At 47.5% G+C, this 17,805-nt stretch overlaps 1 protein-coding gene across 3 annotated transcripts in view; it reads right to left on the bottom strand.

Annotated features, from left to right (window-relative positions):
• LOC123997424 (lysine-specific demethylase 4B-like) overlaps positions 1-17,805 on the bottom strand; it is an 85,238-nt gene that overhangs the window by 18,151 nt on the left and 49,282 nt on the right. For 2 of the 3 annotated variants that reach the window (XM_046301630.1, XM_046301632.1), the window contains exons 9-14: positions 12,656-12,852; positions 9,442-9,677; positions 8,851-9,086; positions 8,034-8,160; positions 6,415-6,575; positions 5,608-5,818 (exon numbers count right to left, since the gene is read on the bottom strand). In XM_046301630.1, the coding sequence (XP_046157586.1) occupies positions 5,608-5,818; positions 6,415-6,575; positions 8,034-8,160; positions 8,851-9,086; positions 9,442-9,677; positions 12,656-12,852 (1,168 nt within the window). The remainder of the gene's footprint in view (positions 1-5,607; positions 5,819-6,414; positions 6,576-8,033; positions 8,161-8,850; positions 9,087-9,441; positions 9,678-12,655; positions 12,853-17,805) is intronic. The other variant, XM_046301631.1, reaches the window with a different exon arrangement.

Here is a 17,805-nt window from a genome sequence, read left to right as displayed (position 1 = left end):
ACTTTTTGTGGCTGTTTATTTACCACGACAGACAGATGCTGGCACTAAGACCGCACTTAGTCAGCTGTATAAGGAAATAAGCAAACAGGAAACCACTCACCCAGAGGCGGCGCTCCTAGTGGCCGGAGACTTTAATGCGGGGAAACTTAAATCAGTTCTACCAAATCTCTATCAACATTTTAAATGTGCAACCAGATGGAAAACAATTCTAGATCACCTGTACTCCACACACAGAGACGCGTACAAAGCTCTGCCTCGCCCTCCATTTGGTAAATCCGACCACAACTCTATCCTCCTGATTCCTGCTTACAAGCCGGAAGCTTACAAGAAATCCCGCTATGCCCTGCGACGAACCATCAAACAGGCAAAGCGTCAATACAAGGCTAAGATTGAATCATACTACACCGGTTCCGACGCTCGTTGGATGTGGCAGGGCTTGCAAACTATTACAGACTACAAAGGGAAGCACAGCCGCGAGCTGCCCAGTGACACGAGCCTACCAGCCGAGCTAAATCACTTCTATGCTGGATTCGAGGCAAGCAACACTGAGGCATGCATGAGAGCATCAGCTGTTCCAGACGACTGTGTGATCACGCTCTCCGAAGTCGATGTGAGTAAGACCTATAAACAGGTCAACATACACAAGGCTGTGGGGCCAGATGGATTACCAGGACGTGTGCTCCGGGCATGTGCTGACCAACTGGCAGGTGTCTTCGCTGGCATTTTCAACATGTCAATGATTGAGTCTGTAATACCAACATGCTTCAAGCAGACCTCCATAGTCACTGTGCCCAAGAACACAAAGTCAATCTGCCTAAATGACTACACGTAGCACTCACGTCCGTAGCCTTGAAGTGCTTTGAAAGGCTGGTAATGGCTCACATCAACACCATTATCCTAGAAACCCTAGACCCACTCTAATTTGCATACCGCCCAAACAGATCCACAGATGATGCAGATGATGCAATCTCTATTGCACTCCACACTGCCCTTTCCCACCTGGACAAAAGGAACACCTATGAGAGAATGCTGTTCATTGACTACAGCTCAGCTTTCAACACTATAGTACCCTCAAAGCTCATCACCAAGCTAAGGATCCTGGGACTAAACACCTCCCTCTGCAACTGGATCCTGGACTTCCTGACAGGCCACCCCCAGGTGGTGAGGGTAGGTAGCAACACATCTGCCACGCTGATCCTCAACACTGGAGATCCCCGGGGGTGCGTGCTCAGTCCCCTCCTGTACTCCCTGTTCACTCACGACTGCATGGCCAGGCACGACTCCAACACCATCCCTAAGTTTGCTGATGACACAACAGTTCCTGATCACCGACAACGACGAGACAGCCTATATGGAGGAGGTCAGAGACCTGGCCGGGTGGTGCCAGAATAACAACCTATCCCTCAACGTAACCAACACTAAGGAGATGATTGTGGACTATAGGAAAAGGAGCACTGAGCACGTCCCTATTCTCATCGACGGGGCTGTAGTGGAGCAGGTTGAGAGCTTCAAATTCCTTGGTGTCCACATCAACAACAAACTAGATAGGTCCAAACACACCAAGACAGTCGTGAAGAGGGCACGACAAAGTCTATTCCTCCTCAGGAAACTAAAAAGATTTGGCATGGGTCCTGAGATCCTCAAAAGGTTCTATAGCTGCAACATCGAGAGCACTGGTTGCATCACTGCCTGGTACGGCAGTTGCTCGGCCTCCGACCACAAGGCACTTCAGAGGGTAGTGTGTATGGCCCAGTACATCACTGGGGCAAAGCTGCCTGCCATCCAGGACCTCTACACCAGGCGGTGTCAGAGGAAGGCCTTAAAAATGTCAAAAATACCCAACCACAGACTGTTCTCTCTACTACCGCATGGTAAGCGGTACCGGAGTGCCAAGTCTAGGACAAAAAGGCTTCTCAACAGTTTTTACCCCCAAGCCATACGACTCCTGAACAGGTAACCAAATGGTTACACGGACTATTTGCATTGTGCCCCCCCCCAAACAACCCCAACCCCTCTTTTACGCTGCTGCTACTCTTTGTTTTTCTTATATGCATAGTCACTTTAACTATGCATTCATGTACATACCACCTAAATTGGCCCGACGGATAGCTAACCGGACTATCTGCATTGTGTCCCACCACCCGCCAAACCCCAACCGCTCTTTTACGCTTCTGCTACTCTCTGTTCATCATATATGCATAGTCACTTTAACGATACCTACATGTACATACTACCTCAATAAGCCTGACTAACAGGTGGCTGTATATAGCCTTCCTCCTCTTTTTTCAAATGTCTTTTTACTGTTGTTTTATTCCCTTACCTTACCTACACACACACACACACACACACACACACACACACACACACACACACACACACACACACACACACACACACACACACACACACACACACACACACACACACACACACACACCTTTTTTTCCCCGCACCATTGGTTAGAGCCTGTAAATCAGCATTTCACTGTAGGGTCGACTACACCGGTTGTATTCGGTGCACGTGACAAATCCACTTTGATTTGATTTTGGTGTTGAAGGCCTGGGTGAGTTGGCCTCTACAGGATGTCCGTTCCTGACCTCAGCAGCTGGCGAGGGCCGAACGCAGCCCCGGCGTAAGGCCGGCCAGATCCGGACAGACAGCTGCTGGGGAGGTGCGTGCGTGTGGTAAGAACGTACTGTAATTACTATCTCATTCTAACCAAAGCTGGGGAATAATCCAATTTGGAGTAATTAGATGGCAGTAAGCCAACAAAGACAGTTGCCCATGTTCAACATGTCAAATAAGAAGATTTGATTTTTCAGTGGGCGGAGAATCAGCACATGAATTGTAAATCAGACCTGCCAACCTGAAGAATTATTACGTGAACCACCACCCCCCCGGAAAACACGTCGGCGCACGTGCGACACCCACTGCTTAAATCCTAGACAAATGCACCTTTTTAAATTATTTTTTTTACCTTATAACGATGTTGAAGACTGCCTCTGTGGAAATGGTGGGTCATAGACTCTAGTATATGTACTTGGTAATTGGCTGCTCTTCAGTAGCTAATTAGAAATCATGTTTAAAATCACAGGAGGCTGCTGAGGGGAGGACGGATCATAGTAATGGCTGGAATGGGGAAGATGCAATAGTATCAACCACATTAGATGTATTTGATACCATTCCACTATATCTATTGTCAAGAGCCCGTCTTACCAATTAAGGTGCCACCAACCTCCTGTGGTTCAAATGTACAAATCAGGGCTCTCCCTGGGATTTTCTGACAAGGTGGTGCTGATGTAGGCCTAAAATTGGGTAGGGGGGAGGTCCGGAGGGTGTCAGTCAACTTCCCCTCAGGAAAACCTGTAACTGCCATTTCCTGAAACCTAGAGTTTTAAAATTATATATAAATAAGAATTTGACTTGCCTAGTTAAATAAAGGTTGAATAAAATGTTTATATAAATGTTTTATTTAACTAGGCAAGTCAGTTAAGAACAAATTCTTATTGACAATGACGGCCTACCCCGGCTAAAACCCAAACCCGGACGACGCTGTGCCAAAAAGCCTCGAACCAGGGTCTGTAGTGACGCCTCTAGCACTGAGATGCAGTGCCTTAGACCGCTGCGCCACTTTGTTTATATTAAACAATGTAGCCAACACACAAGGCTTGTGCTTGACCCTGAATGAAATTGAGAAGGTTCTCAATGACACTAAAACAGGTCTCGGGTTAACTTTAGGTCTAATGATAATTGTAATTAATAGGTGTCTTTATGTGGATAGGCTAGCGAAAATGTAAACTGGCTAACTTTGTTTGGGGAGAAAATGTTGGGAATAATTCAATGTAGTAGTCTAGCTTCCAGTAGGACATTTGGAATATGAACCAACTGAACTCGGCCTATATGAGCTCATTGCAGATCTCCGATTCATCAAGTTAGGTCTGACTACCAGACCACCATTCATTTAACATGCCTTGTTGTCGTTGGTGAACGGACTTATCACATCATGCATCATGGCATGCATTCTGCAGCTATACGCCATCCCATCTGGTTTGCGCTTAGTGAGACAATCATTTGTATTTCAACAGGACAATGACCCAACACACCTCCAGGCGGTGTAATGGCTATTTGCCCAAGAACGAAAGTGGTGGAATGCTGCATCAGATGACCTGGCCTCAGGGTGAAGGAAACAAGTGCTCAGCGTATGTGGAAACTCCTTCAAGACTGTTGAAAAAGCATTCCAGTTGTAGCTGGTTGAGAGAATGCCAAGAGTGCGCAAAGCTGTCATCAAGGCAAAGGGTGGCTACTTTGAGAGCTGCCATCTGGCTCAAGGAAGAAAAATAGTACCAGAGATGGAAGAAAAAGCGAGACATACCAGTCACAGTTTTTTTCTGGTTCTTTCCGGTTCAATTGCACTATCGCATTGGTGTCTATGGGAGAGCCACCCCCTTAAGTGGCCATGAACTGAAAAAAGTCCAATGCTAAGGCCTGACTCAACTATCTTAATTTATTCACCATCTTTGATAGTACTACGACTACGGGGGGCAGGCCGGAGAGGAGAGCTTGATCATTTTTCTCCTCTCCCAAGTCCTCTAATCAGAGTAGGGTCACCTGGCTAACATTGCGTGTGCGCAGGCTAACCGCTCCCCATGTGTTGCATGCTAACCGCTCCCTGCCACCTTACCATACAGAGGCAAGCTTAATTGGCTACGCAGCTTAGACTGGCCGAGTAAAAAAATGACACCAAACTATTTTATTTACCTCTTTTTCTGCAGGGGGACAATTTTAGGGGGGGGCACACTGGCACAGCAATCCCAGTCAGTTCAGGCTGAGTTGCAGTAAATTAACTAGAACAATTTGATTGGCATTTTGATCCTCGCGGAGAGAAAAAAAATCCTTGCTTCGGGCCCGAGGGGGAGCAAATATGTAATGGGAATTTAAATTAATACGGCGTGCAATACTACGGACCATTAGTTGGCTGAATAAATACAAGACTTGGGAGAACAGACACAGTAATTACAGTCTAAAGTAAACATGGCGGGGGAGTTGAATGACTGGTATTGACTGGCTGGTTGCCTGGTACGGACCAGGTTGGTAATGGTATTAAATGACTGGTTTTGACTGGTTGGTACGGTCTGACTGGCATGGACTTACCAGAATATACACCAGCTTTGTTGGCGTGGGCTTGGTGAGAGTTTGGCCGATTGGTACTGAAGTTTTAAATGTATTAAGAGTTTTGTCTGGCTAGTAATGGACTTACGTAAACTTTGTGTTTTATCTGGTTGGTATTGAACGTTAGAGAAAAAAAACATGTGATTTTGACTGCCACATGTTGACTGGATCGATAGAAACACTGTGTGAGTTTGTCTGCGCCTGTCTGACACCTGTCCTCCTGTCTGTCTGTCTGTCTGTCTGTCTGTCTGTCTGTCTGTCTGTCTGTCTGTCTGTCTGTCTGTCTGTCTGTCTGTCTGTCTGTCTGTCTGTCTGTCTGTCTGTCTGTCTGTCTGTCTGTCTGTCTGTCTGTCTGTCTGTCTGTCTGTCTGTCTGTCTGCCTGCCTGCCTGCCTGCCTGCCTGCCCGCCCGCCACGGTCAATCCGTCTGTCTACTCACTGGAGTGGACCTGCAGGCTGCAGGAGGAGCAGGAGAGCAGCGGGCTGGTGCCGTCGTCACCCGTGTGAGAGTTGGAGGGCGGCGGCTCGGTGTTGCCTGCCCCGGCGCTGAAGCACATCTCGGGGACCAGCGGATGGGTACGGCTGCCGCAGCGGGATACGCTGTGGTGGTTGGGGGCACCGGGACTGTCGGTCGGGTAGGAGGAGTCCTTCTGGAGTTGAATGAAACAGGGAAGGACGTTATAGAATATTGTTGGGTTTACCGGGTGGAGTTCAGACTTTGAAAGAGATGTAGACCCCGTACACTGTTGAAAAAGAGTAATAAAACCAAAATGGAACCTTAAATGCAAAAATATTATAATAAACATAATATATTTACTTGAACATCCTGGTTCCCAAAGGTTCATTGTGCAAATGATTATTATTTCTTAAAGGTTTCCACATGAAGGCACCATCATTTTCGCTCTGTTTGCAACCCTGAAGAAGGCACTCCGTGCCAAAAGATTGATTAGGTGTGTACCCATTAAATTCCTAGGAGCATATTTAGAGTGTGCAGCCTCCTTTCCTTGTACACAGTTGACCTCCGTTAGTATGCAACCCTACATATCTTTTTGGGGCGTACGTCAACAAAATGTTTCTTTCCTAAACTTTCAATCAAAACGACAGAGCAAACGGTTGACTTTCTTTGACATAGCCCGTAGTTGTCAAAGACAACTGTTGCCTGATTGCGATGTTGACAGTGTTTGTGCCGTTGCGATCCATGACAGCATATACATTGTTATATTTTAGTCTATGTTGTGTGCCCTACCTGTGTGTACGGACAGAACAGAGTGCATACGGCACAGTAGGGTTCCAGGGTGGCCACGGCCGCGTTGAAACCCTTCTCGGCCAGGAAGTTGGGCGTGCGGTTCTGCCACAAGTGGCCTGCCTTCTTCACGTCGCCATCCAGTGGCCAGGGGGAGAAAAGTTCTGCTTAAGGAGAAAGGAGAAAAAAGACAAGTCAGATCAGTGGGTCTGGATGAACACAGAACAAGCACAAATGTATGCTCTGTCCGGCCTGCAATGCATGTAACACAAGACCTGACCAGAGAGGAGAATACAAACCCTTTGCCTGCGCCTCTCTCTCTCCCTCTGCCTCTCGCGCTCTCTCGCTCTCTCTCTCCCTCTGCCTCTCTCTCTCCCTCTGCCTCTCTCTCTCCCTCTGCCTCTCTCTCTCCCTCTGCCTCTCTCTCTCCCTCTGCCTCTCTCTCTCCCTCTGCCTCTCTCTCTCCCTCTGCCTCTCTCTCTCCCTCTGCCTCTCTCTCCCTCTGCCTCTCTCTCCCTCTGCCTCTCTCCCCCTCTGCCTCTCTCCCCCTCTGCCTCTCTCCCCCTCTGCCTCTCTCCCCCTCTGCCTCTCTCTAAATCAAATCAAATTTATTTATATAGCCCTTCGTACATCAGCTGATATCTCAAAGTGCTGTACAGAAACCCAGCCTAAAACCCCAAACAGCAAAACTCCAAACTCCCTCTGCCCCTCTCTCTCTGCCCCTCTGCCTCCCTCTGCCTCTCTCTCCCTCTGCCTCTCTCTCCCTCTGCCTCTCTCTCCCTCTCTCCCCCTCTGCCTCTCTCCCCCTCTGCCTCTCTCCCCCTCTGCCTCTCTCCCCTCTGCCTCTCTCCCCCTCTGCCTCTCTCCCCCTCTGCCTCTCTCCCCCTCTGCCTCTCTCCCCCTCTGCCTCTCTCCCCCGTCTATCGCCGTCTATCGCCAGGCAGCTCAAAGTCACTTTGAAAGCAGTTAATTCGGAGTCATGATCCCGGGATCAATATGTGTCAGTCATGAAAGAAAAGAATAGGGGAGAGAGGTCGTGGGGGAAGAAGGGAAAGAAAGGAGTCTTAGACTTCAGCTACGCTACACTACACTATGTCACGCTGTGTCGTCATCAGCGTTGTGTCAATGTGACGTTCTGTCTCCTCCAGAAACCGACCAAAAATCAACTTTATTCCTTTATTTATTCTTTATTATTTCAATTCACGAGATAGGCTGAAACGCTCGTGTCAGCCATCAATAATTGAACCTCCTGAGCTTGGACGTGACGCAACACGGACAATACAGCAACTATGATTGATTTCAAAGGAAGCATTCCCTCAATTGCTGATGGCAATGCCGGACACCTGCTGGCTGTAGTGTAGCAGGGCCGAAACAGTACAGAATACATTATCCCGAAACTTTGTTTCGTTTTTCTTCTACCATTTACATGTTTTTAGCATCATGATAATAGACCTGGTCCCAGATCCTATCGTGCAGTCTTGTCAAATAATAACAACCCTAGCAGTTGGCTGTATACAGCACATACAGACCTGGGAACAGGCTATCATGACAAAGCCACAGTATTATACTGATATTGTACGGAGTATAAAGACCGTGCTACGGCGTGGTCACGCAGAACCCACCTTCGTCACTAGATGTCTCCTGCTTGACGATGGAGAGTGGGGATCGCATGGGGGGTTTGCTAAGGGGGTGCCGGCGACTCTTTTTCACCTCCATCCTCATCTTCAGCTGCTTGGAGTAAGATGATGACTGAGGGGGGGTCATACAACAAAGGTCACCAACAGGTTATTGGGTAAGGTCCTGGATTGGAATAAACTTCACTTGAATCAACACCCTGATATCCACACTGAGCCTGTTAGATTTTTCTCATCCGATTTACCTCAAACCACAATGAATCTATTGCGTTACCCTGACAAATCTGAACCTAATGGGGTTGAGTGTCAGCTAGTTTTAAGTCATGCCTCTTCATAAGCTACTGGTTTAGCCCAGTGGCTACGCTGTGCAGATAGATATGCATTGGATTAAATCAAACACAATACTCTATCAAGCCTAATGGAAAGGTGGGACCATTCTAATACAACAGATTTCTATCTGCAATGTTCAAAAACGTTTCACGCTAATGATTGGACACCAGGTGTGCAGATGCTCAGACCGATTGGTCAATTAACGTGAGAGACGACTGGCCGAATTAGAAGTTGCTCTGCATAAAAGTCTACTATATGATTAAAATATACACGAAAAACCATCAAAGGAAGCCTCAAAAACACAGCATGACAATCTGTGCAATTCAAATGGCAGTGTTACGGTTGTTCCGTGATCCAGGGGTGAAGTTTCCCATAGGTACAGATCTAGAATCAGCCTTCCATCTACCAATCCCAACCTTAACCATTAGTGGGGTATAGGGGCAACTTCACGTTATGGCATTCCACCAGTGCTTACCTGCTGCATACCGTTCACATCAAGCTTGCCCTCTGCTGGTAGGTCTGTGTCATTGCTGCCTTTGGGCTGCTTTGGGGTCTGCGGGATTTTAAACGTGGCAAACTTCTCAAAAGCTGCTTGGAAAGAGTTCATGGGGTCGGACGGCAGGGCGGGTTGTTTCTTCTTCTTCTTTTTCTTCTTCTTCTTCTCGCCATTCGCCATCAAGTGCTGCGGGTCTACCTGGGGGTCTGGTAGGCCTACCCGGCAAGATAAATAAAAGAGAGGGATTACTGCCGGGGGGAAACGTGGAACCTCAATCCAACGTGCCATTGCTTCTTCCAATTCTAATCTCTGTACCACATATTGGTTCTGACAGGCATTTATTTGGATACTTATTTGATTGGGCACCGTGTGATTTGGAACTGCAATGTCAGTTAATCTCCCCGAATTAACCAAATTGAAATGGAAACTGACACTGTAGCCAACTTGTGCCTTGTGATACCTCCACCACCCTCCTCACCCTCACCTCCTGGCTCCGGGGGGTGAACTTCCCCGTATCAAGAATCAGCTTCCCCCTCCCCCAATCAAACTACTTCGCCCTACACCCCTCACCTCTTGCGGCCTGGGCGGCAAGGGCTTCCTGCCTCTCCCGGTCCTCTCTATCCATGGCCTCCAGGGTCTCCAGGGCCTCGCGGGCCATCCTCTCCTCCCTGTCCTGCCGCCGCTGGGCCTCGCGCTCCTCCACCTGCCGCTGGTAGGCCACGGCGTCCAGCTCGATGCCCTCTTCCGCCAGCACCTTGACCTCCTCCAGCTTCAGCCGGCGCAGCTGCTCCTTCTTCTGCAAAGCTCTGGGGACGGAGGGATGGGGGAATTTGGAACATGAGTGACTGAGGCTTGTTCATTAGAAAGAAAGATAAAGAGAAAAAGAAAGCGAGCGAAAGAGAGAAAGAGAGAGAAAGAGCTAGAGAGAAAGAGAGCGAAAGAGAGCGAAAGAGAGCGAAAGAGAGAGAAAGAGAGAGAAAGAGAGCGAAAGAGAGAGAAAGAGCGAGAGAGCGAGAGCGAAAGAGCGAGAGAGAAAGAGAGCGAAAGAGCGAGAGAGAGAGCGAGAGCGAAAGAGAGAGAAAGAGCGAGAGCGAAAGAGAGAGAAAGAGCGAAAGAGAAAGAGCGAGAGAGAAAGAGCGAGAGAGAAAGAGCGAGAGAGAGAAAGAGCGAGAGAGAGAAAGAGAGAGAAAGAGAGAGAGAAAGAGAGATGCAGGACTACAGAGTGAGACACCAGAGTCTAAAGGTTGCTTTCTTGCTGCACACATTTCCACGTCTGACTGACAAAGCCTGGCCTCACAATTGTAGTGTGTGAGAAAGTGATCGACAGTGACGGTTTCTCCCGGAGATGTAATGCCACAGTGTGATTGACACTATGTGACCTGACCGTTGTCCTGGCACCTGAGTGAGACCTGCAACTAGGGCTGTGGGAGGCATGACATTTTGTCAGCCTGTTATTGCCATACAAAAGAGTGCCGGTCTCACGGTAATTTACCGTTAATTAACATAAAACACATTTAGCATCTCCAGGCCTCCACAAATGCAAGCAGCCAGGGCACGCGTTTGGAACATAAGCATTTCAACAACAAAAAAGTTGAATGAATCCATTTAATTTACACCGTCACGATAATTCCATTATTTATTTTCGGCAGGTTTAAAGAAACCTTATATGATGAAATTGTATTTCAGAAGAACAGAATAGGAGTCGGCCTACTGTACGTTATATGGCTATGCGCCATGCCGTAGGCTGTAGGCTTGTTCATTTAGCAGACAAGAAATGCTGATATGCCATTCATTTATATTAGGCTATCAGATTTTATAGTAAGAAGATTATAATTGAATAAAATAGAAAGGATATTTTTCCCCATTCCAGAGCTAGAGTGCGCATATGAAGTGGCTACGTTGAGCGTACAAGTGATCATTTGAAACAGGTCCTATACGCTCGACTTAAGAGTTATTTGGCAACTTTTGTTGTGAATGACACAAACCTTAGAAGGCCTTAGATTTTTTTTTAAAGATATACGGGCTGAATGATGATTTGTGAAAAGTCGTTAAAAAAAGATGATGCTTGCGCTCTGCTCCTTGCCTTAGGACGCACACGCTGTTCGTTCCAGCCCTCATCATGTGATAATTTTATCACCCGTCAGACTATTCTCAATTTAATCCCGTCTTTACTAATATGTAGAATTTGTTTCGAATGGGCAGGAACAGGGGCAAGAGGTAAAATACACATCATCCGATAGGAACGGAAGCCGCTTTCCCACGTCGGGAAGGCACTCCTGTTATTTTGCCCAAACTCTGTATGCCATTGGCTCTGCAACCCTGAACCTGCAGCTAACCCGGTGCTTCATTTGAGAAACCAAGTGAAATCTGGTCGGGAACATCGATAGCAAATTGTGTTTTCACAACGAAACATCTGTTGACAACCCCTTCTCTTTGTGCTCTGGTGAAAAAGGAATGAAGGGAGAGAGAGAGAGAGAGAGAGAGAGAGAGAGAGAGAGAGAGAGAGAGAGAGAGAGAGAGAGAGAGAGAGAGAGAGAGAGAGAGAGAGAGAGAGAGAGAGAGAGAGAGAGAGAGAGAGAGAGAGAGAGAGAGAGAGAGAGAGAGAGAGAGAGAGAGAGAGAGAGAGAGAGAGAGAGAGAGAGAGAGAGAGAGAGAGAGAGAGAGAGAGAGAGAGAGAGAGAGAGAGAGAGAGAGAGAGAGAGAGAGAGAGAGAGAGAGAGAGAGAGAGAGAGAGAGAGAGAGAGAGAGAGAGAGAGAGAGAGAGAGAGAGAGAGAGAGAGAGAGAGAGAGAGAGAGAGAGAGAGAGAGAGAGGAGATGGAAACGCCCGGTGGCGAGGTAATGGCAGTCTATTAATCGTGAAAATATATATATTTTTAAATGCCCTATTACTAGGCTATTCAAAATCAAATACAAACTCACTATAAACTCTGAGTTTGTGTAATTTAGGCTGGACCAAGTATGTACCGAAGATATCTTAAAATCCGTTTTTGAATGGTTTTCTGCCTTCTGTAATATGCCGGTAGGCTATGTATTGTATATCGGCACAATCATCATTTTAATTCATGGTTGTTGTTTATTTGGGGGGGGGGGCATGGACTCATTTACAGTCCTATGCTATGCATCAGGGCTAATGTGCACATGGGTGTCCTGGATGAATCATCGCCTCAGAAAGCGCTGCCCGCGTCGTTGTGTTCGGTTCTTCGACAACGTCCACGTTTCTCCCCACTCAGTCTCAACCTGTCGCTGAACTTCTTTCTTCAAATTGATCCATCGCAGTGAGGCGCGTTTTAAAAGCATGATACTGTTTTGATGATAAGTGTTTGATGTGATTTTTAGATTGCATTTGCATTGATGTCAGAGTGGTTAGTGGGGGAAAAAGAGCCCTGAGTGCCAGGCCATTAGTGACCTGATGGTCGTTTAGCGAGTTGGGTACAACCAACACATGTCCAGAGTGCATAAAAGGAGATTACCGTGACTCAACGGTCACCTGGAATTTGACTGCGGTCGTGACTCATGACTGCCAGTGCAGCGGTAATGGGGTCACCGCAAAAACACTATTCATATACTGTAGCTCAGAGTGCCCTGTTACTAGGGTCAGTTTTTCCCTAACCCTCGTCATTCCATCTCTTAGTATGAATGTACAGTATGTGGTATGCAATTATGCTCTTGTACGGCCAATGATGAACTTCTTATTGACCCTTCTTATTGACGGGGGGGTTATGAAATTCAATTGTATAGTAATTCTTCTGTAATTGTGCTGTCGGTCCGTCTGTCTCCCCTCACCTCTGGAGCAGCTTCTCCCGGTAGGTGACCCGGTTGGCCCTCCAGTGCTCCAGCTCGGGGCTGTTGAGGGTGGTGGGTCGCTGGTGGTCCAGCACGGTGCCGTCCTTGCCCTGTTTCCACTGCTCATAGCGCTCGGGCTGCAGGCAGCGTACAAACACGTCCATGGAGATCTTCACCATGTCCTTACGACACGTACACTGTGGGGGGGGGGTTGGAAGGAGAAAAACTTTATTATCCACACAATGTGGAAACACTGCGGAATAGAGAGGGGGGGCGGGTAGATACAGCAATGAGAAAGGAGGGGAGGTTCACACAAAGTAGACATAATCCAATATCTAGCCTATATCAATATCTATAAAAAAAAAAGTTTTTATGATTTCCTTTGTTGCAGCAGCAAGAACCTTACACACAGACATTTCGGTCAAAATCCTTCTTTAGTGTGTGTCACTGAGAATATACTAAATCCAGACAAAATTGGTTCTGTGGGGGTGACACTTTGACCTTGAATTCTATGTCCGCTAGAGATTTCAATTACCCGAAGTCGAAAAGAGAGTATACGGTACATCAAAGAATGCCGCAAAGTCGACATTGACTACTGCTAGGCGGTGAAAAAAAAAACAGAACTCTCAATAGGTTCCTATTCAGGATCCTAACAGTCACTGGCCAATGGGGTTGAACAGATTTCAGCATTACAGATTTACAGGTTGAACTAAACTAGGATCATAGGCTCAAATCCTCAATGATTTATATCCAGTTAAACTGAAAATGGGAGCTTTCACAAGGGACAGGAAACATGAATAAAATAGACTTTTCAAACGAGGAAATCTGAACTTGTGGCATCAAGTCTAACTGAAAAGGACTATACAGCCAGTAAATTTAAATTCATTTGAGTTCCCTCCATAAAATAAAAAGAAAGAGTTCAAACGCTCGATAAAGATATCTCAAAATGACACTAAATGAGTGACAATGGCATATTTCTACTTGCAATGTAAGGAAATAGGCGTTTTAGAGAGAGAGAGAGAGAGAGAGAGAGAGAGAGAGAGAGAGAGAGAGAGAGAGAGAGAGAGAGAGAGAGAGAGAGAGAGAGAGAGAGAGAGAGAGAGAGAGAGAGAGAGAGAGAGAGAGAGAGAGAGAGAGAGAGAGAGAGAGATAAATGGTGAGGGTGAATGGATGGATGGATGGAGAGAGAAATTGTGAGGGGGAATGGATGGATGGATGGATGGATGGAGAGAGAGAGAAGGAGAGAGGTGGTGAGAGAGGGGAAATGGAAAGAGAGCAAGAGATGAAAATAAAACTAATTTTCTTTTTGGGCCCCGGTAGGTGTATTATATTTCTGCTTTATTTCCTGAGCTGCGCTGAGAGGCCTTATGTTCAATTACTGGGAACATTCTTCAGGCCTGCCGCGCCTCAGACAGAGACAGGCAGAACAAGTGGAAGGAAGGAAGGGGAAGAGAGCGCGAGCGAGGGAGAGGTACTGGATGGAGAGGAGGGAAGTGGTTGTGGTGGTGGGGGGTTAGTAATAACCACAACAACAAGAGCTAGCCCCCCCCCCCTTCCCCGCCACACTGCAAACCAATATCCACACACTACATCTCATCTAGGCAGCACTTGAGGGATGGAAGAAGGGGGGGGGGCGACGGATGAAGGAAAAAGGCGGCTGGTTACCATGGTCAGATTGGGGACTTTCATAAAAACGTCACCTGGAACAGAGCAATAGGTGCGATAAACCACAACACAAATGAAAAGGAGATAAATGTGTCTCTTTGCACTGACGGCTGTGTTGGGAATGGGGGAACATATTAAGAAGCGCACCAGAGGAAGTAGGAACCAAAAGGATCACATTTCTGACGTATAAAACTATTAAGGGAAATGTATAAATGTACCATTTCCGAGAGGGGTGGGTTAGAGGGGGGAGTACATGCTATGCTTAGATGACTTCATTATCGGATGAAAATGCATTTGGAAATGTACAAAATGTCTCCAAAACAACGAGTGACCCCAAGGCCTTCTAACCAATGAGCCCTATAGCCTACTTCACTTTATATCTTAATGAAGTTTAATGATCGTAGGAGAAGTCCTGAGGCAATGTCGCCCCCTATTAGAATAATATCCAACGTTAGGGGAGCGCTTAAAATTCCGCCACTCAACCTCTCTGGTTCCATCTGTCATCCTTCACTAAATAGGTCTGGACGTTTACGGTCTCCGGTCCCATTGGCAGCAGTGACTGACAGAGCTCCTGTTTAAAAATCCCAATATTTGTGATTCCCCTTCCAGCATTTGGGAACAGCCTGCTCCCCCTGTGTGTGCCACATCTGTTTCTATGGGTACAAGCACTATTCGTGACACAAACTGTTCACACCCATCTTGCTGGTGGAGAGAAGTTCTACACAATGTCTTGGGGTGCAAGTAACATTTTGCAGTTATAAAGCACATTTTCTTGCAATTCTACACATTTTGTCATGTCTAATGTGTATTCGTGTGATATTTGAGTGACACAAAAATGAAAACAATATCTACGTTGGGGGGGGGGGCTGACATGGGCTCATTCATCTGGACATTGCTGACAAGCTATAAATAGGTCTAAGGACTGCAGTGACTGACATGACAGGACCGATGATTCACTAGCCAATTTCAAAAATTGCACCTTTTGCATTCTACTATTACAACTTTCAAGAGTAAGTTTGACGCCGCGACTGTGTTCCTTTAAAAAAGACCCCCCGGCGGGCCTCCCGAGTGGCGCAGCGGTCTAAGGCACTGCGTCGCAGCGATAGAGGCATCAACACAGACCTGGGGTCGATCCCAGACTGATCCCAGGCAGTGATTGGGAGTTCCATAGAGCGGCGCACAATTGGCCCTGCATCGCCCGTGTAAGGGGAGGGTTTGGCAGGGGAGGGTTTACTTTGCTAATCGCGCTCCAACGACTCCTTGTGGCGGACCGGGCGCCTGCAGGCTAACCTCCGTCGTCAGTTGAACGGTGTTTCCTCCGACAGTGTTTTCTCCGCGCTAAGAAGCGCCTTTGCCTCCTGAGCTGGTTGGGGAGATGCAGCGATGAGACAAGATCGAAATTGATGAGAAAATGGGGTAATTATAGACCCTGGTGCCCCCCCCCCCTTACGCCCCTTCGATGCACGCCCCACAGTTTGGGAACCACTTTGCTAAATGGCACATATTAATATTTTACTAGACACGAAACAAGCTGCGCTTTGTAACAGCGAACATGCTCTCTTATACCGCGCATGACAGTGTTATGGCGAGATAAACAACAGTCACATCTTAGTGAACTTTGACCAGAGTCATGGAAGACCATCTAATGCGGAAATGTACAAGGAAATGTACAAGGCTTTAGCCAAGTAAACCCTACACAATCTCAATTCAACGGCTCAGACACAAGAGGTATGTGGCAGGGTCTACAGTCAATCACGGATTACAAAAAGAAAACCAGCCCCGTCACGGACCAGGATGTCTTGCTCCCAGGCAGACTAAATAACTTTTTTGCCCGCTTTGAGGACAATACAGTGCCACTGACAAGGCCCGCAAGCAAAACATGCAGACTCTCCTTCACTGCAGCCGACGTGAGGAAAACATTTAAACGTGTCAACCCTCGCAAGGCTGCAGGCCCAGGCGGCATCCCCAGCCGTGCCCTCAGAGCATGCGCAGACCAGCTGGCTGGTGTGTTTACGGACATATTCAATCAATCCCTATCCCAGTCTGTTGTTCCCACATGCTTCAAGAGGGCCACCATTGTTCCTGTTCCCAAGAAAGCTAAGGTAACTGAGCTAAATGACTACCGCCCCGCCCCGTAGCACTCACTTCCGTCATCATGAAGTGCTTTGAGAGACTAGTCAAGGACCATATCACCTCCACCCTACCTGACACCCTAAACCCACTCCAATTTGCTTACCGCCCAAATAGGTCCACAGACGATGCAATCTCAACCACACTGCACACTGTCCTAACCCATCTGGACAAGAGGAATACCTATGTGAGAATGCTGTTCATCGACTACAGCTTGGCATTTAACACCATAGTGCCCTCCAAGCTCGTCATCAAGCTCGAGACCCTGGGTCTCGACCCCAACCCTGTGCAACTGGGTACTGGACTTCCTGACGGGTCGCCCCCAGGTGTTGAGGGTAGGCAACAACATCTCCACCCCGCTGATCCTCAACACTGGGGCCCCATAAGGGTGCGTTCTGAGCCCTCTCCTGTACTCCCTGTTCACCCACGACTGCGTGGCCACGCACGCCTCCAACTCAATCATCAAGTTTGCGGACAACAACAGTGGTAGGCTTGATTACCAACAACGACGAGACGGCCTACAGGGAGGAGGTGAGAGCCCTCGGAGTGTGGTGTCAGGAAAATAACCTCACACTCAACGTCAACAAAACTAAGGAGATGATTGTGGACTTCAGGAAACAGCAGAGAGAACACCCCCCTATCCACATCGATGGAACAGTAGTGGAGAGGGTAGTAAGTTTCAAGTTCCTCGGCGTACACATCACAGACAAACTGAATTGGTCCACCCACACAGACAGCATTGTGAAGAAGGCGCAGTAGCGCCTCTTCAACCTCAGGAGGCTGAAGAAATTTGGCTTGTCACCAAAAGCACTCACAAACTTCTACAGATGCACAATCGAGAGCATCCTGTCGGGCTGTATCACCGCCTGGTACGGCAACTGCTCCGCCCACAACGGTAAGGCTCTCCAGAGGGTAGTGAGGTCTGCACAACGCATCACCGGGGGCAAACTACCTGCCCTCCAGGACACCTACACCACCTGATGTCACAAGAAGGCCATAAAGATCATCAAGGACACCAACCACCCGAGCCACTGCCTGTTCACCCCGCTATCATCCAGAAGGCGAGGTCAGTACAGGTGCATCAAAGCTGGGACCGAGAGACTGAAAAACAGCTTCTATCTCAAGGCCATCAGACTGTTAAACAGCCACCACTAACATTGAGTGGCTGCTGCCAACACACTGACTCAACTCCAGCCACTTTAATAATGGGAATTTATGGGAAATTATGTCAAATATATCACTAGCCACTTTAAACAATGCTACCTAATATAATGTTTACATACCCTACATTATTCATCTCATATGTATACGTATATACTGTACTCTACATCATCTACTGCATCTTTATGTAATAC

Source organism: Oncorhynchus gorbuscha, linkage group LG15 (assembly GCF_021184085.1).
Source record: "Oncorhynchus gorbuscha isolate QuinsamMale2020 ecotype Even-year linkage group LG15, OgorEven_v1.0, whole genome shotgun sequence".
Taxonomy (NCBI): Eukaryota; Metazoa; Chordata; class Actinopteri; order Salmoniformes; family Salmonidae; genus Oncorhynchus; species Oncorhynchus gorbuscha.
The sequence above is the reverse complement of the archived record's forward strand: the minus strand, read 5'-3'. Positions and strand labels throughout refer to the sequence as shown.